This window comes from Salvelinus namaycush, chromosome 29 (assembly GCF_016432855.1).
Source record: "Salvelinus namaycush isolate Seneca chromosome 29, SaNama_1.0, whole genome shotgun sequence".
Taxonomy (NCBI): Eukaryota; Metazoa; Chordata; class Actinopteri; order Salmoniformes; family Salmonidae; genus Salvelinus; species Salvelinus namaycush.
In genome coordinates, this window is record NC_052335.1 from 10,525,698 (window position 1) to 10,545,943 (window position 20,246).

At 42.1% G+C, this 20,246-nt stretch overlaps 1 protein-coding gene across 1 annotated transcript in view; it reads left to right on the forward strand.

The window, feature by feature from the left end:
* The window catches only part of LOC120023897 (sodium/potassium/calcium exchanger 4-like), a 70,241-nt gene that overhangs the window by 37,259 nt on the left and 12,736 nt on the right, over positions 1-20,246 (forward strand). The window contains exons 3-10 of the mRNA XM_038967998.1: positions 10,331-10,407; positions 14,258-14,332; positions 14,678-14,762; positions 17,144-17,247; positions 18,809-18,883; positions 19,133-19,158; positions 19,347-19,400; positions 20,124-20,221. Of these exons, the coding sequence (XP_038823926.1) occupies positions 10,331-10,407; positions 14,258-14,332; positions 14,678-14,762; positions 17,144-17,247; positions 18,809-18,883; positions 19,133-19,158; positions 19,347-19,400; positions 20,124-20,221 (594 nt within the window). The remainder of the gene's footprint in view (positions 1-10,330; positions 10,408-14,257; positions 14,333-14,677; positions 14,763-17,143; positions 17,248-18,808; positions 18,884-19,132; positions 19,159-19,346; positions 19,401-20,123; positions 20,222-20,246) is intronic.

Below are 20,246 nucleotides of genomic sequence, written 5' to 3' on the forward strand. Positions count from 1 at the left end.
GTAAACCCTCCAACACTTCCTCTGCTTGGGCTCTGTGGATTACTCCTGGAGCTGATTATGTGTGTGCGTAGAGAAGATTGATGAACAAAAGTGTTGCCATTTATTGCATAAGTAGACGCCACTAGTCAGGTGTCCAAACAGAGAATCCAGTGGTTTATTTATAGATGTGTAGTTTATCCTCTTTAGATGACTTTGTGGTTTTCTCTCTCTCTCTCTCTCTCTGGCTTAACAGTTAGACTTCCCAAAGAAACAATCCCAAGCAAATGCGACAAAGGAGGAGCGACTTTTTTAGTAATTGTACTGTTGTCCTTTTCAGAAGGTCCTTTGCGCATAGGATGTATTTACTTGGTTTAAGAATGTAGCTTGCTTGTTTATGCCAGACATTTTAGTGCATGTGTACACTGACTGACATTGTGAAAAAATATATCAATAGAATGCTCATTTTGTGGACTTACTTTAAAAAACAATGTTTACAATTATTAAACTAGGCAAGTCAGTTAAGAACAAATTCTTATTTGCAATGACAGCCAGTTCCACTGCATTTTCTTGTTCAGGGGCAGAACGACAGATTTTTACCAGGGATTCAGGGATTCAATCCAGCAACCTTTCGGGTACTGGCCCAACGCTCCAACCACTAGGCTACCTACCACCCCATACTAATTGGCTGTTAAAAGGTCATAAAAACATCCTGCGTTATTTTTATATTTTTTTGCTGAGTCAGACGGCTCAGCTCCAGTGATGTAACGCAACTGTGACCGCAGGAACTGCTACTATTGTTGGCATGTAAAGTAATATGATATAAGTTAACATATTATTTAAGGGAACCATACTCTTTTAACCTTGCATGTGTTCTATATGTCACTAAGACAGTGTCTCTTTTAGCCAACTAATTTGTGGTTTGTTATGACAAAACAACACAAAGGTCTTCCAGCTGAAATTGATTTGCATGAGTAGTCTTTGGTCTAGGACCCTGTACACACTCAAGTTGTGCAACTGATGTGAAACGAATTTGGGGTTGTGACACAAAGGTTTTTTTTCTGTACAATAAATGTTACACAGGATTTGTGGAGACACTGCACAATGGTTTAGGAAACGTTTTAGTCCAAATGTTTACTGGGCAGACTTGGGATAACTATAGTTTTAGCTATGCTTTGTGGAAAGTACTTTTTTTGGATTGGCCGCCTTCAACTGTGCCTTGCAAATGTATTCATCCCCCTTGGCGTTTTTCCTATTTTGTTGCATTACAACCTGTAATTTAAATAGATTTTTATTTGGATTTCATTTAATGGACATACACAAAATAATTTTTTTTATTCATTGTTTAACGGAAAAGTGGTGCGTGCATATGTATTCACACCCTTTGCTATGAAGCCCTTAAATAAGATCTGGTGCAACCAATTACCTTCAGAAGTCACGTAATTAGTTAGATTGCACACAGGTGGACTTTATTTAGGTGTCACATGATCTGTCACATGACCTCATTATATATATATATACACCTGTTCTGAAAGGCCCCAGAGTCTGCAACACCACTAAGCAAGGGGCAGCACCAAGCAAGTCGAACCATGAAGACCAAGGAGCTCTCCAAACTGGTCAGGGACAAAGTTATGGAGAAGTACAGATCAGGGTTTGGTTATAAAAAAATATCAGAAACTTTGAACATCCCTCGGAGCACCATTTTAAATGCATTATAAAAAAATTGAATTAATATGGCACCACAACAAACCTGCCAAGAGAGGGCTGCCCAAAACTCCCAGACCAGGCAAGGAGGGCATTAACTTTAGGGATAGGGGGCAGCATTTTCACTTTGGATGAATAGCGTGCCCAAATTGAACTGCCTCCTACTCTGTCCCAGATGCTAATATATGCATATTATTATTACTATTGGATAGAAAACACTCTGAAGTTTCTAAAACGGTTTGAATTATGTCTGTGAGTATAAGAGAACTCATATGGCAGGCAAACTTCAAAACAGGAAGTGGAAATTCTGAGGCTGGTCGATATTCAACTCATCGCCTGTTCAAATCCCAGTAAGATATGGATCTGTTTGCACTTCCTACGCCTTCCACTAGATGTCAACAGTCTGTAGAACGTTGAATGAAGCTTATACTGTGATGTGGGGCCGGATGAGAGGGGAATGAGTCAGTGGTCTGGCAGATTGCCAGTTCCTGGTCATGCGCATTCCACATGATATCTCCTTGTGTTCCATTACTTCTACAGACAGGAAGGAATTCTCCGGTTGGAACGTGTTTGGATATATATGATAACAACATCCTGAAGATTGATTCTCTACTTAGTTTGACCAGTTTATTCGACCTGTAATATAACTTTTTGAAGTTTTCGTCCGAGTTCGCCTGGACCTGCGTGAGCGTTTGGATATGTTTACTAAACGTGCTAGCAAAAGTAGCTACTTGGACATAAATACCGGACATTATCGAACAAAACAACAATTTATTGTCGAACTAGGATTCCTGGGACTGCATTCTGATGAAGATCATCAAAGGTAAGGGAATATTTATGATGTAATTTCATATTTCTGTTGACTCCAACATGGCGGAGAAATGTTGTTATATCTGAGCGCCGTCTCAGATTATTGCATGGTGTGCTTTTTCGTAAAGTTTTTTTTAAAAATCTGACAGCGGTTGCATTAAGAACAAGTGTATCTTTAATTCTATGTAAAACATGTATCTTTCATCGAAGTTTAAGATGAGTATTTCCCGTTATTTGATGTGGCTCTCTGCAATTTCTCTGGATATTTTGGAGGCATTTCTGAACATGGCACCAATGTAAACTGAGATTTTTGGATATAAATATGCACATTATCGAACAAAACATACATGTATTGTGTAACATGATGTCCTATGAGTGTCATCTGATGAAGATCATCAAAGGTTAGTGATTCATTTTATCTCTATTTCTGCTTTTTGTGACTCCTATCTTTGGCTGGGAAAATGGCTGTGTTTTTTGGACTTGGCGGTGATCTAACATAATCATATGTTGTGTTTTCGCTGTAAAGCATTTTTTAAATCGGACACGATGGGTAGATTAACAAGATGTTTATCTTTCATTTGCTGTATTGGACTTGTTAATGTGTGAAAGTTACATATTTCAAAAAAATATTTTTGAATTTCCAGCGCTGCCTTTTCAGTGGAATGTTGTGGGGGGGTTCCGCTAGCGGAACGTGTGTCCTAGGAAGTATCGCTGTATTCTGCAGCGATACCTCATCCCCTCTGGTTTGCGCTTAGTGGGACTATCATTTTGTTTTTAAACAGGATAATGACCCAAAACACTCCTTCAGTTTGTATAAGGGCTATTTGACCAAGGAGAGTGATGGAGTGCTGAATCAGATGGCCTGGCATCCACAATCACCCGACAACCCAGTTGAGATGGTTTGAGATGAGTTGGACCGCAGAGTGAAGGAAAAGCAGCCAACAAGTGTTCAGCATATGTGGGAACTCCTTCAAGATTGTTGGAAAACCATTCCTCATGAAGCTGGTTGAGAGAATGCCAAGAGTGCAAAGCTGTCCTCATGGCAAAGGGTGGCTACTTTGAAGAATCTGAAATACAAAATATATTTTGATTTGCTTAACACTTTACTTCTAAATGACTCTTTCAACAGGCCACTGAAAAGGTTGAAAGCTGCAATTAATGTTATGATATCCATTGCAAACAGCTAGCTGGATGCTTAGCAAAAACAACTTCATAAGTGCTCTTGTTTCAAACACTATACCCCTCAAACTCATCTCTGGACTGTGAATCCAGTTCCACTGCATTTTCTTAACTGTTCCCCTCTAATCAGGGATGTCTTAGACCTGTGACACCAGGTGGGTGGAATTATCAGGTAGAACAGAAAACCAGCAGGCTCTTCACCTCATAGGGTAAGAGTTGAATACCTCTGCACTATACCATCTTTAAAAGGATAGGTTACTCAGAATACAAACTAAGATGATTTTCTACCTTCCTTGGTTGTACTTTATTTAAGATGCCATTTTTGGATATTGTTTCCTTTTGAAATTTAATAGCCATATTTTGTTACTGTTAGTATTCTCAGTAACACAACATTAAACTGTTATTGTGTCTGTGTCATTAATCATTAGTTTTGGAGCAACATTTTATGAGTTATTTATTACATAATACTTTGGTAATTGCATTTTAAATGCATAGCAATGAGCTGAGTTTTTAACTACTGTACACAATGAATAGTCACTGTTCCTTATTCCACTTATGTAATAACTTGATTATTATGCAATTATAAAGCAATGTAACAATGTTGCAATGTAACAACAAAGTTAATACACATGTATAAGAACTTGATGTAAAGTGTTAGTTTTACCTTATGCCACTCATTTATGAAAATATATTTGTTTGTCATTTTGAAGCTGCATAAGTGGTGTACTCTAATGAGGTTATTCCATGTCCCTCATGTATTTCATTATACGATTAATATCTGAAAGCCCTCCAAACCATTGTTAGACTAATTCAATGAACTGTTGTAGTTTTTAGTTCTTCATCAAATATTTGGCAGCCGTCAAATACATTTTTTTTTGTTTTCAAATAACTAGCATATTCAAATACCTTCAAATATAATTTGGTTTTCTGAGAGGTATTCAAAATACTTAAATAATATTTTATTCTGAGCCCTGGATTTGAAAAAAGAAAAGTTACCTTTTTTAGTTAACTCTATAAAAACTATATTCGACTACCATGAGTATTTGAAAAGTTGGTATTTTCAAATATACAAAAAAATACAAAACTGTTCTGCCCAGGTCTGGTATGGGGCCTAGTTGACTCACTGCATGTGATTTGAAGTTACACTATGGCAATACACAAATGTATGGTGTGCCACTTGACATTCATATCAGTGCCAATTTTGGACATTTAGGTGCTACCCAGATATTCCTATTTTTATGTATGGCTAGGTGGTGAGAGACTGAGTTTAGATTTTTGTTGACCATGCTCAAGAATGTTGATTCCAATCCAACAAGAACATTAGGCTATTTCAAGGTTGACTCATGTTGAAACTGAATGATACATAGCCTACTCTCAAAGGTATCCCACAAGGTTACCACACTGACACATTGTTTCACACTAAAGAACTGGAACAACGCGCAGAACGCAGCAGAGACTTTCCAGTGCAAAAATACCGTCAACTGATCCACTGACTTGTCAAATGTGCCACCTTTTTAAACCTCAAGCCTACACTAGTGGAAAACGTCTCAATTAACTTGTCTATATGATTCAGTTCTTTGGCTAGGTTTGGGACGCGACATTTAATCAAGCAGCACGTGAGCACCCTCCTTCTGCCGCCGCTGTGCTCTGCCTGCTGTAGTGGTAACCTAGCGATCTCCCTGCCTATCCCCTTGTGGAAACGACTGTTGAAGCATGTTCATGTCTGGACTGACCTCTGCAGGGAGGTACAAGGGCAAACTGTGTGCAGATGGTGTCTGGTTCACTGTTTACACCGCTTTGAGAGCGGGAGAGAGGTGACCAGACCCCTCTGCCCGCCCAACTGTGCGCTAGCTCCCAGCTCTCGGAGGCATCCTCTAAAGCCTTTTGGAATACTGACTGTCTAAACAGCAAGTTGCATGTGACCAAATTGGATTTGTGTGTGTTGAGACAGCAGTCATTTGCTGGCATGGCTACGCTAGTTGTCATAGTAACAACAAGTGTGTGCGCAGTGGTGTAGGCTGATTGGTGGTGCTCCTGCTTCTTATCACTCAGAAGTTATGTAAGGTGACCACAATGTCTGCCATGGACCTTTCCCAGTTAATTTGAATGTTCAAAGTCATAGTGTAAGAACACTTTTAAAGCCTTAATGAATAAGATTATCCAACTTTTAAAATGTGTCCTTTTTGGCTAGCCAAGGCAGTCAACTAGCTAGCTAGGTAGCTGTTTAGCTTTCTAGAGTATTCACTAATTGGTTTGTAAACAATTATCACCCTAATTAGCTACCACATGTTCTTGTCAAACTGTCAACAGTGTAGCTAGCAAGCAACAATATATGCTAAATAAGTCTATAAACCACTTGAGGGCAAATAAATCAGATTTGACCGTTCAGACACAAGTTGCATGGCCAGGAATCAGATTTGTATCTACCACCTACGAAGGTGGTTTGAAAAGCGGCTTGAAATATCCGATTCCATGTGCTTTTTGGCTGTTCAGACTGCAGGAAAAATAACAGATTTGAATCAGATATGCAAAAAGATAGGATTTAACTTCAAACTGCTATTGTGAAGAAGGTTTTTAGTACCTTTGCCATCATACTTCTGGTTGGGTGCTTTCAAGACAACTGGGAACTTGATGAGTTTCCGACTTGGAATTCTGAATTGGATGACGGTTCCAAAAAATGCTCCCAGTCGTAACTTATTTTTCTCCCAGAGTTCCCAGTAACACACTGAAGTCGGAAGTCGGACATTTCTGAGTTCATGGTTCCCAGTTGTTTTGATCATGGCATTATACCACGCACACAGCCAGACTTGATTGTGTTGTATCACTAAGGGGTTGTGACGTTAACTACAGAAAGGGACCGAGAGTGATGGCGGGTAGAGCCATTCAATTATTGATTGATTCACAGATCTCCCGAGTCGGTAATTAAAAGATGCATCAGACAAGGAAGGGAAAATGTGGGTGATTAGGCAACAGAGCGGATTAAAGCGCACTATAAGAAAGGGAAGAATATTATTGTTTACTTGGTTGGCAGCTCTATTTTCGATTCCTAAGCTTTGTAGTCATCATTGCCAAATGAGTCAAGTGATTTGATAGGCTACCTACTGTATTTGCCGAAGTAGCATAGGCCTATTTAAGGCTGTTTACACAGGCAGCCTGATTCTGATGTTCTTTTCTTCACTAATAGGTCTTTTGACCAATCAGATCAGCTCTGAAATAGATCTGATGTGAAAAGAGCTGATGTGATTGGTCAAAATACCAATTAGTGGAAAAATGATCAGAATTGGGCTGTCTATGTAAACAGTGTTTTATTGTTACGTTACATGCCGCTCAAGTAGCCTAAAGACACTTGTGCGCAGCTGTCATGTTCTAATTAATTGCACCTCTGATCTTGTGAGCAGTGGAGCCTACGCAACGCTTTTGCCACATTACATGGTTTCATAAATAAAAGGGGCAAAATTTAATGCATGATGAAATGTTTTTCCAAACTCAATTCCACATACTTCTTTGTTTATCTGTAATGACATGCAGCTTCTGACCTTGAAGACTCTCATAGATTGTATAAGGCTCCCTGCCTTACAGAGATTTCAGAGGGGGTGTGGTGTCACGTGGAAAAGGACTGATACCTGTGCTAATATAAACAAATCACGCTACTAGCGGAGAGTCAGTACCACGGATAATGACCAAGTAAATCCTGGACCCATATCTGAAGTTTACGGTCCTTTTTTTAACCTCGTCCCTCTTTTTACCTGTATGCCTACTGGGGGAAGGGATGTCAAAGACTACTGTACATCCCATATGATATCCCTTCGAAGAGTTGGGCCAAAGCAGTGTTGCCAAGGAAGATTCAGGACTTGGGTTAGTAAATCAGTCATGAGCGCCATCTAATGTTAATAGGCGGTGGATTGCATTAGGCGTGTGGGACAGGTTCATTGTCTCAGGTGATCATTCTCATTTCATGGGTCCATATGCGACAGAAGATCAAAATGCATTGGTGCTTTCTGTGTTAAACTGTGCGTAGTACTTCTATGTGAATGGTAATGCATGATTGTTTCAGTTTCTTTTCTGTGGTAAGCATTTTTATCAAGCCACATGCAAATGCACCAGTACATCAAAACAAGTCCCTACGGTCTATCTGATCTAAATGTAGCCTACTGTGTATTTTGGACAATCTATGATTATATAATTTCATGCTCTAGTATCCTTGCTGCCTGGCACATTATTGTACATTATGTAAGAGATAGGAAGAGAAGGCACATGCAGGTGGGTGTACATCTGACCTGTTGTGGACTTAACACCAGTCCTAATACAGACACTAGCTGCTCCCATGGAGGGCCAGTCTGTTTCATTCTGCTGCGGCCAGAAGCTCATAGGAGTGACCACGGTCTCGGGCAGTACAGGGGTCAGTACTGGGGTCAATAGAGTCAGCGGTCAGGGTTGCCTCCCACAAATGCACATTTGTGGCCTGCTGGAGGTCATTTTGCAGGGCTCTGGCAGTGCTCCTCCTTGCACAAAGGCGGAGGTAGCTGTCCTGCTGCTGGGTTGTTGCCCTCCTACGGCCTCCTCCACGTCTCCTGATGTACTGGCCTGTCTCCTGGTAGCGCCTCCATGCTCTGGACACTACGCTGACAGACACAGCAAACCTTCTTGCCACAGCTCGCATTGATGTGCCATCCTGGATGAACTGCACTACCTGAGCCACTTGTGTGGGTTGTAGACTCCGTCTCATGCTACCACTAGAGTGAAAGCACCGCCAGCATTCAGAAGTGACCAAAACATCAGCCAGGAAGCATAGGAACTGAGAAGTGGTCTGTGGTCACCACCTGCAGAACCACTCCTTTATTGGGGGTGTCTTGCTAACTGCCTATAATTTCCACCTTTTGTCTATTCCATTTGCACAACAGCATGTGACATTTATTGTCAATCAGTGTTGCTTCCTAAGTGGACAGTTTGATTTCACAGAAGTGTGATTGACTTGGGAGTTACATTGTGTTGTTTAAGTGTTCCCTTTATTTTTTTTGAGCAGTGTATATATATATATATATATATATATATATATTCATTCATTCATTCATTCATTCATTCATTAAGTCAGTCCCAGTTGAAAGTTTGGACACCTATTCATTCAAGAGTGTTTCTTTATATTCACTATTTTCTACATTGTAGAATAATAGTGAAGACCTTTCCCTTACATCAAAACTTAGAACTAACACATGGAATCATGTAGTAACCCAAAAAAGTGTTAAACAAATCTAAATCTATTTTATATTTGAGATTCTTTATAGTAGCCACCCTTTTCCTTGATGACAGCTTTGCACAGTCTTGGCATTCTCTCAACCAGCTTCATGAGGAATGCTTTTCCAACAGTCTTGAAGGAGTTCCCACATATGCTGAGCACTTGTTGGCTGCTTTACCTTCACACTGCGGTCCAATTCATCCCAAACCATCTCAATTGGGTTGAGGTCGAGTGATTGTGGAGACCAGGTCATCCAATGCAGCACTCCATCACTCTCCTTATTGGTCAAGTAGCCCTTTCACAGCCTTGAGGTGTGTTGGGTCATTGTCCTGTTGAAAAACAGATGATAGTCCAGCTAAGCGCAAACCAGATGGGATGGCGAATCGCTTCAGTATGCTGTGGTAACCATGCTGGTTCAGTGTGCCTTGAACTCTGTGAAGTGTTTTTTTGGGCTGCAATCTGAGGTGCAGTTAACTCTAATAAACTTATCCTCTGCAGCAGAGGTATTTCTGGGTCTTCCTTTTCTTGTGATGGTCCAGTTTCATCATAGTGCTTGATGGCTTTTGGGACTGCACTTGAATTTTCTGCATTGAAGTACCTTCATGTCTTAAAGTAATGATGAACTGTCATTTGTCTTTGCTGATTTGAGCTGTCCTTGCCATAATATGGACTTGGTCTTTCACTACACAGGCTATCATCTGTATACCACCCCTACCTTGTCACAACATAACTGATTGGCTCAAAGGCATTAAGAAGGAAAGAAATTCCACAAATGAACTTTTAACAAGGCACACCTGTTAATTGAAATGCATTCCAGATGACTACCTCATGAAGCTGGTTGAGAGAATGCCAAGAGTGTGCAAAGCTGTCATCAAGGCAAAGGGTGTCTACTTTGAAGGTTCTCAAATATAGAATATATTTGATTTATTTAACACTTCACTATTATTCTACAATGTAGACAATAGTCAAACGAAATAAACTCTGGAATGAGTAGGTGTCCAAACTTGACTCGTACTGTGTATATATATATAACATTTTATTTGTGTCAATTTCGACCAGCCCACCCAACAAAAAATGGTCCGGCCCATCTGGCATTTGCCAGAATTGCCAGACGGCCAATCCGTCCCTATTGGAAAAGTTCAGGTAGTACATCCCGGCTTTATAGGTTTCCAAACGTTTACTCCTTATTGAACATGAGACCCGGTTCATGCTTTTTAAGTATTACCTCAGTCTTTTTTTTAGGGGTTGAGGAGGATCGTTTGGTGACATAATGCAAATTAAGTAATGTTGACTTTGAAAGTCTTACCAAGCTCTCTTTCAGTGCCGCCACCACACAAGGTGAACTCATCCTTGGTTGTGGACAAGGGGGCATCTGGGACATCAGTCACATTACTGACACACCGTGATGATGTTGTTTTCTCTTCTCAGCTATCAAGGAGTTCCCTGAAGACGTGTTTTCCAACTACGAGCGCAAGAGTGGGGCCGTCCTGCTGCACATCGTGGCGGTAAGAGAGCGCTTTGAATGCTTCTATTACTAGGTATACCGCTTTTATCACTAGCCCAGGCCAAAATCAACCTATTGTTCCCACACCTAGTTAGTGGACACTTCTTGATTGCACCTAATACTGTAGGTATGAAAGGTGTAAGCAATATAAGAATGACTCCACCTAGACCTTACTCTTAGAATGATGTGCTGGAGTTTCCACCAGTGGCGTCATGCACGACAAATGTTTGTGGGGGCACTGATGGCTTCATTCAATATTTTCACATTAATACTTTTATATTTTCTTTTCATATAATGAAAATGTAAAATATTTAAGGGTCATAGGACCCCTCAGTTTCAATGGACATCTAGTACCCCCCACATTCTTTCAGATGTACAAGGATGATCAATAGGTGTCTCGGTAGTGGGCTAAGGGTTGAATTTGGGCTGGCAAACCTCGATCTCCTTTAACGACAATACACCTCAGCTTGATCTCACACCGGGGAGAACTACTCCCCCTCAAGGCCGACCGCGGTACTCCATGCATTGTTAGCAGAAAACAGTATCCCCCATTGTAGTGAATGAAAAAATGGCAATCTTCGTGGTCAAACTTTGTGTAAATAACAATGTTTGGAAAACAATCATGATACCAATAATTGCATCTAATACATCATTTGCATAGTTAATTGTTTAATTCCAGAATTTTAATCAATTTCTTCATTTCCTGCACTGTGTTATCATTTACACGCTGTCACGTTTCTTTCGTCTTAGTATGCCTCTATTTTTTTTAACAACACTTTTCCTTGACAGAATAATGATTCTCCTATTTGACTGTGCATTTTCAGGCAGTTCTTACTTTGGTCACTAGAGGGCGTTCAGGCTATTTCTAAGGGTCTGTGCTCCCGAAGTTGTTGACTGTTTTTGTGCTTGCCAGCAGGTCTCAGCTATTAGCAGCAAATGGCAAGCAGTTTCTTACTGGCAATAAAAATGTATAATTGCCATCCTGCGCAGAGCATGCGCAGACCAGCTGGCTGGTGTGTTTACGGACATATTCAATCGCTCCCTATCCCAGTCTGCTGTCCCCACATGCTTCAAGATGGCTACCATTGTTTCTGAACCCAAGAAGGCAAAGATATCTGAACTAAATGACTACCGCCCCATAGCACTCACTTCTGTCATCATGAAGTGCTTTGAGAGGCTAGTCAAGGATCATATCAAAGGAGATGATCGTGGACTTCAGGAAACAGCAGAGGGAGCACCCCCTATCCATATCGGAGGGACAGTAGTGGAGAAGGTGAAAAGTTTTAAGTTCCTCGGCGTACACATCACAGACAAACTGAAATGGTCCACCCACACAGACAGTGTGGTGAAGAAGGCGCAACAGTGCCTCTTCAACAGCTTACAGACGGCAACAGCTTACAGACGGTAGGCAATTAGTGTGTTATGAAAACTTAGGACACTAAAGAGGCCTTTCTACTGACTCTGAAAACACCAAAAGAAAGATACCCAGGGTCCCTGCTCATCTGCATGAACGTGCCTTAGGCATGCTGCAAGGACGCATGAGGACTGCAGATGTGGCCAGAGCAATAAATTGCAATGTCCGTACTGTGAGACGCCTAAGACAGCGCTACAGGCAGACAGGACGGACAGCTGATCGTCCTCGCAGTGGCAGACCACATGTAACAACACCTGCAGAGGATCGGTACATCCGAACATCACACCTGCGGGACAGGTACAGGATGGCAACAACAACTGCCTGAGCTACACCAAGAACACACAATCCCTCCATCAGTGCTCAGACTGTTCGCAATAGGCTGAGAGAGGCTGGACTGAGGGCTTGTAGGCCTGTTGTAAGGCAGGTCCTCACCAGACATCACCGACAACAACGTCGCCTATGGGCACAAACCAACCGTCACTGGACCAGACCGGACTGGCAATAAGTGCTCTTCACTAACAAGTCACGGTTTTGTCTCACCAGAGGTGATGGTTAGATTCACATTTATCGTCGAAGGAATGAGCATTACACTGAGGCCTGTTTATTGTACCTTTATTTAACTAGGCAAGTCAGTTAAGAACAAATTCTTATTTTCAATGACAGCCTAGGAACAGTGGGTTAACTGCCTTGTTCAGGGGCAGGACGACAGATTTTTACCTTGTCAGCTCAGGGATTCGATCTTGCAACCTTTCGGTTATAAGTTCAACGCTCTAATCACTAGACTACCTGTCGCCCTAGGTAGCTACCTGCCTGTACTCTGGACCAGGATTGATTTGGAGGTGGAGGGTCCGTCATGGTCTGGTGCGGTGTGTCACAGCATCATCGGACTGAGCTTGTTGTCATTGCAGGCAATCTCAACGCTGTGCGTTACAGGGAAGACATCCTCCTCCCTCATGTGGTACCCTTCCTGCAGGCTCATCCTGACATGACCCTCCAGCATGACAATGCCACCAGCCATACTGCTCGTTCTGTGCATGATTTCCTTCAAGACAGGAATGTCAGTGTTCTGCCATGGCCAGCGAAGAGCCCGGATCTCAATCCCATTGAGCACGTCTGGGACCTGTTGGATCGGAGGGTGAGGGCTAGGGCCAGGGCCATTCCCCCCAGAAATGTCTGGGAACTTGCAGGTGCCTTGGTAGAAGAGTGGGGTAACATCTCACAGCAAGAACTGACAAATCTGGTGCAGTCCATGAGGAGGAGATGCACTGCAGTACTTAATGCAGCTGGTGGCCACACCAGATACTGACTGTTACTTTTGATTTTGACCCCCCCCCTTTGTTCAGGGACACATTATTCAATTTCTGTTAGTCACATGTCTGTGGAACTTGTTCAGTTTGTCTGTTGTTGAATCTTGTTATGTTCATACAAATATTTACACATGTTAAGTTTGCTGAAAATAAACGCAGTTGACAGTGAGGACGTTTCTGGTTTTTGCTGAGTTTATCTATCACGTCAGCTGTACTGAAATAGGATTATATTCTTCTCTCACACAATGGTAAGGAACAATAGCCTGGTCCCAGATCTCTTTGTGCGGTCTTCCCAACTGCCATTTGGGCATGACAATGATCATAGGAGTTGGCTATACAGCACACACCGAGATCTGGCACCAGGCTAGGAGAAAATGTTTAAGCAATAAATAGTTTTCGAAGTGATGGGATCAATCGCAAATCAACCCGGTCATTCCCATACTGTTATTTATTTGATTTATTTTGTTCCTTTGCACCCCAGTATCTCTACTTGCACACTCATCTTCTGCACATCTATCACTGCATGTTTAATATTTATATTGTAGTTATTTCGCCTCTATGGCCTATTTATTGCCTTACCTCCCTTATCCTACCTCATTTACACACACTGTATATAGACTTTTTCTATTATTATTGTATTATTGACTGTATGTTTGTTTATTCCATGTGCAACTCTGTTGTTTGTGTCACACTGCTTTGCTTTATCTTGGCCAGGTCACAGTTGTAAATGAGAACTTGTTCTCAACTAGCCTACCTGGTTAAATAAAGGTGAAATATATATATTTTTTTAACTCCTAGCCCCTACCCAACTAGTCAGTTGTTTAGATCTGAGAGGATCGGAAGGGTATTAATTCTACCTAATCCAGTAGTAGCTGTTCCATCTTTCTGCCAGATATGATAGGTAGCATTTTCACCACATTTCTTACTTGATGTATCTAATCATAGCTGTATCTCGTCTTCTTTGATCTAGTGCTCTTCTGTATCTCCTCTTCTTTGATCGAGTGCTCTTTACGTTCATCCTTCACCTCTCCTTCATTCCTTCATTGAGATCTTCCAGGTTTCCTATCTGTTCAGCCAAGTTAACGTTTCAGACACACATACACACTGACTCTTCTCTCCCGTCTCGACAGGCCCTCTATATGTTCCTGGCCCTGGCTATAATCTGTGACGACTACTTTGTACCGTCGCTGGAGAAGATCTGTGAGGTGAGAGACCGTTGTCAGGACACACAATCTAATCTGGTGAAACTGGTCTGAGACATTAGCATGGGCCACCATGGCTCTAGCATTATGTCCTTACCACGGGTGAGTTTTCAGCCAACTTAGTAGCGAGGACAGCACTTTGCTTCTCTCGAGTAATGCTTTTGATAATCAATATTTTCTGCGTGAACGGAATCAAATCTTCCTAAAAAAGTACTTTGCTATTGTATGAGTGGTCTTGGTTGTCAAGATGATAACTAAAGGGCCACATGAACCTACAAAGCTTTTGGGAAGCTCAGCCCTGACTAACCACTCCGGTCTCCTTTCTCATTCTCTCTTTCGGTCTGTTAGAAACTAGACTTAAGTGAGGATGTTGCCGGAGCCACTTTTATGGCAGCTGGGAGTTCCGCTCCTGAGCTGTTTGCCTCCATCATTGGTAAGATATGACACGCGCAAACGCCATCGCACACACACACACACACACACACACACACACACACACACACACACTAATACACACCGGCACACTCACACACTCCTTTACACAACACAGAAAACTTGGAAACCCAGAACTAAGATCCTGTCAAATCTGATGGTATTTGTCACATGCTCCGAAATCATCTTTACCGTGAAATGTTTGCTTACGAGTCCTTACCAACGATGCAGTTTCAAAAATGAAATAGTAACACAAGGAATACAATAAAATACACAAGAATAGAGTTATATATTACAGGGAGGACCAGTACCAATGGGCAGAGGTACGAGGTACTTGATGTAGATTTGTACATGAAGGCAGGGTAAAGTGACTAGGCATCAGGATAGATAATAATAAGGTATTTGAGGTAGATATGTACATGAAGGCAGGGTAAAGTGACTAGGCATCAGGATAGATAATAATAAGGTATTTGAGGTAGATATGTACATGAAGGCAGGGTAAAGTGACTAGGCATCAGGATAGATAATAATAAGGTATTTGAGGTAGATATGTACATGAAGACAGGGTAAAGTGACTAGACATCAGGATAGATAATAATACGGTATTTGAGGTAGATATGTACATGAAGGCAGGGTAAAGTGACTAGACATCAGGATAGATAATAATAAGGTATTTGAGGTAGATATGTACATGAAGGCAGGGTAAAGTGACTAGGCATCAGGATAGATAGTATTTGAGGTAGATATGTACATGAAGGCAGGGTAAAGTGACTAGACATCAGGATAGATAATAATAAGGTATTTGAGGTAGATATGTACATGAAGGCAGGGTAAAGTGACTAGGCATCAGGATAGATAATAAGGTATTTGAGGTAGATATGTACATGAAGGCAGGGTAAAGTGACTAGGCATCAGGATAGATAATAATAAGGTATTTGAGGTAGATATGTACATTGACTAGGCATCAGGATAGATAATAATAAGGTATTTGAGGTAGATATGTACATGAAGGCAGGGTAAAGTGACTAGACATCAGGATAGATAATAATAAGGTATTTGAGGTAGATATGTACATGAAGGCAGGGTAAAGTGACTAGGCATCAGGATAGATAATAATAAGGTATTTGAGGTAGATATGTACATGAAGGCAGGGTAAAGTGACTAGACATCAGGATAGATAATAATAAGGTATTTGAGGTAGATATGTACATGAAGGAAGGGTAAAGTGACTAGACATCAGGATAGATAATAATAAGAGTGAAATAAAGAACAGAGTAGCAGCAGGAAATGATGAGTGTAAAATTGTATGCGTGTATGTATTTGTGTTTGTTTTGCTGATGTGCGTGCATGCATGTGTGTGCGCGCGTATGTAGTGTGTGTCGGTTTTGTTTTGTGTAATTACATCAGATGCTCAATTTAGGTTCTGGGGGAGATATATGATAAAAGACACTAACGACGTCTCCACCTCCCTAAATGGAAATTCAGCCAAAGCATGTCCCATCCACTCTCGACATTTGAAAGACGTGAACACCTGCGAATGTGTGATTTGTCCAAATGACCAGTGACAAAAACATTTGTCTTTAGTCTTCACATCCCACAGTCTGTTGACAGACGCTACGATACCATTCAATCCTAGATTTTTATTTAGTCACATGCACGTATGTAGTTGCAGTGTACAGTGAAATTCTTAAGCTCCAACAGTGCAGGGGTAGGAAGTCCGGAGGGGGGCAGTAGGGAGACAGTCGGAGCAGGTAGCTGACTATGGTGGCTATTCAGCAGCCTGATGGTCTGGGGGACAAGCTATTGGCTGATAGTACAAGCTATTGGCCATTCTGATCGTTTTAGCCATGATGCTCCTGCCTGTACTGCCCATGTCTGAGTGATGGAAGTGGGGAGAACATCCCGTGGCTCTGGTGACTGAGGTCCCTGATGATCTTCTTGGCCTTCCTGTGACACCTGGTGTTGTAGGTGTCCTGGAGGGCAGGCAGTGTGCACCCAATGGTACCCATAGGCACCCTATTTCTGTCCACGAGAGATTAACCAACACACCAATGTCAAAATTCAACAAAAAGTCAGACACACCTACACACTAGGGCTGGGGTCAGTTAAAATTAAAGGCAGTCAATTCAGGAAGATATTTTAATGGAAAATTCCAAAATGCAAAAACGCATGAAATAAATAGCTACTCTTCAGTTTATTGAGAAGTCATTGAAAATAGCTGCAGTTTTTTAGTAATTTTGTATTGGTATTTAAGTTTACTTCCTGAATTGACTGCTTTCAATTCGAATTGACCCCAGCCCTGCTACACACACACACACACACACGCACTCCCAGATAGTTGTTGTCAAGGCTGATTGTGGTTGGCTGCCTCCCCCTGTACAGGTGTCTTCATCACCCACGGTGACGTGGGGGTGGGGACAATCGTCGGCTCAGCGGTCTTCAATATCCTGTGCATCATCGGCGTGTGCGGAATATTCGCCGGACAGGTGTGTGTGTTTCTGTGCACATGCACATGCACATACACGTGGCTGTTTCTGTGGGTGTGTGTCTGTGTGCGTGCATGTGGGTCTCGTTTAGTGCAGCATATGCATTTAGATCACTTATGGGCTGAGAAGAAAGATTGAGTTCTCCTATGGGGAACCATGTCTAGCAATTGCTCACAGCTGTCGTTAGTCTCTGGAAAGCATATTTCTGGTTCCGTATTCACAAAGACTAGGATTGCTGATTTTAGGATCATTTTAGCCTTTTAGATCATAATGAATAAGATTCCATGGAAAGGGGGGACCTGATCCTAGATCAGCATTTCTAGTCTGAGACGTTTTATACACTATATATACAAAAGTATGTGGACAAACCTTCAAATTAGTGGATTTGGATATTTCCGCCACACCGTTGCTGACAGGTGTATGTGTATAAAATCGAGCACACAGACATGCAATCTCCATAGACAAACAATGGCAGTAAAATGGCCTTACGGAAGAGCTCAGTGACTTTCGACGTGGCACCGTCATAGGATGCCACCTTTCCAACAAGTCAGTTCGTCAAATTTCAGCCCTGCTAGAGCTGCCCCGGTTAACTGTAAGTGCTGTTATTGTGAAGTTGAAACGTCTAGGAGCAACAACGGCTCAGCAATGAAGTGGTAGGCCACACAAGCTCACAGAATGGGACCGCCGAGTGCTGAATCGCGTAGTGCGTAAAAATCGTCTGTTCTTGGTTGCAACACTCACTACCGCGTTCCAAACTGTCCCTGGAAGCAACGTCAGCACACTGTCTGTCAGGAGTTTCATGAAATGGGTTTCCATGGCCGAGCAGCCGCACACAAGCCTAAAGCCACCATGCGCAATGCCAAGCGTCGGCTGGAGGGGTGTAAAGCTCGCCGCTATTGGACTCTGGAGCAGTGGAAATGCGTTCTCTGGAGTGATGAATCACACTTCACCATCTGGCAGTCTGATGGACAAATCTGAGTTTGGAAGGTGCCAGGAGAACGCTACCTGCCTGAATGCATAGTCCCAACTGTAAAGTTTGGTGGAGGAGGAATAATGGTCTCGGGCTGTTGTTTATGGTTCTGCCTAGGCCCCTTAGTTCCGTTGAAGGGAAATCTTAACGCTACAGCATACGATGACTCTCTAGACGATTCTGTGCTTCCAACTTTGTGGCAACAGTTTGGGGAAGGCCCTTTCCTGTTTCAGCATGACAATGCCCCCGTGCACAAAGGAAGGTCTACACAGAAAAGGGTTTATCGAGATCGGTGTTGAAGAACTTGACTGAGCTGTACAGAGCCCTGACCTCAACCCCATCAAACACACCTTTGGGATGAATTGGAACGTCGTCTGCGAGCCAGGCCTAATCGCCCAACAGCAGTGCCCGACGAAGGCTGAAGTCCCCGCAGCAATGTTCCAACATCTAGTGGTAAGCCTTCCCAGAAGAGTGGAGGCTGTTATTGCAGCCAAGGGGGGACCAACTTTTGTCCACATACTTTTGGTCATGTAGTGTATCTGCAGGGATGTGATCTCTTTCGTGACTGACTGTTTCTCTCTCTCTTTCTAGGTTGTAGTGTTGGGTTGGTGGTCTGTTTTCCGAGATTCATTCTACTACGTCTTGTCGATCCTCGCTCTTATTGCAGTAAGTCTGACAGTGAAATGCACATCACATGTAATGTATGCGACCATTAACAATATATTTAAGTATTTTATTAGGATCCCCATTAGTTTTTCCGAAAGCAGCAGCTACTCTTCCTGGAGTCCACACAAAACATGAAACATGACATAATACAGAACATTTGTAGACTAGAACAGCTCAAGGACAGAAGTACATATTGAATAATTCCTAACTGCCATTTTCATTTCTGCCTGTGCTCTTTTTTTCCCCCAGTTCATCTACGATGGGAAGGTAGTGTGGTAAGCGAGCCCCACCTCTTTTCGATTGGTCCTTAAATAATACCTTGAGGTGATGGAATTTGCATTAGTTGCGCATCTGAACTGTGGGGCTCCTTATTGGGTGATGTGATAGGATTTAATTGGGCTTCATTGGGTAACTGAGATACGATGTGATTTCAGTGGTTGTCTCTCCGTTGTGTCTGTCTCAGGTGGGAGAGCCTGGTGTTGGTGGTCATGTACTGTGGATACATCCTCATCATGAAGTAAGTGCTGCACTACTGAGTCAGTGCCTTTACAAAACTCAAGGTGTCACGCCCAATGAAATCGATGTGGTGGGGGAGACAGATTTAAGTCATTAAGGTATCTTCTATATTTTCGAGAAATATATAAAGACTCAATGCAATGATATTGAATTTGAGTGCCCTTTGATTTTCTGCGGGCTGGAAGATTTTCACCTGTCTGTCTCTGTCTGGCTGTGTGTCTGCCTTGGTTCATCCAGGTCACTCCCCTAGTAATAGTCTCTCTCTCACTTGTGCTCCGACTGCCCTTCTATGACCCATTTATGATGCCACTCAGAGAATAACCTACTACTCGCTGACCATTTCAGATACCATCCTATCTTGCCCATACGGTTCGCTTTATAACCTATGTGTGCATACATACAGTATGATGTCAAATATACAGCATGGTTTCACATTTACCAAAAGTTGCAGGACTGAGTCTGCCACAGTTATTGTACACGTGAACAGTTGCAAACGTTTTGCTGCAGTTCACTGTATACATAGGGACAGTTTCCCGGACCCAGATTAAACCTAGTGCTTGAATACAAAGATATTTGAATTGAGATTAAGTATGTTTATTAATCGGTGTTCAGGAAACTGTTCCTTAGAATTTACAGACCACTGCATAGTGTTCGGTTATTGTTTATTGGATGTTGATGAAAAAAGAGGCATTAACCAGTGTCCCTCTCTCCCCTCTTCTCCCAGGTTTAACCAGAGCTTGCAGAAGTTATTCGCGAGTAAAGACAACAAGGACAAGAATCAGGCCAATGGTAACGCAGCGGCCAGCACCGAGATGCAGGATGGTAATGCTAGTTATGATGACAGTGT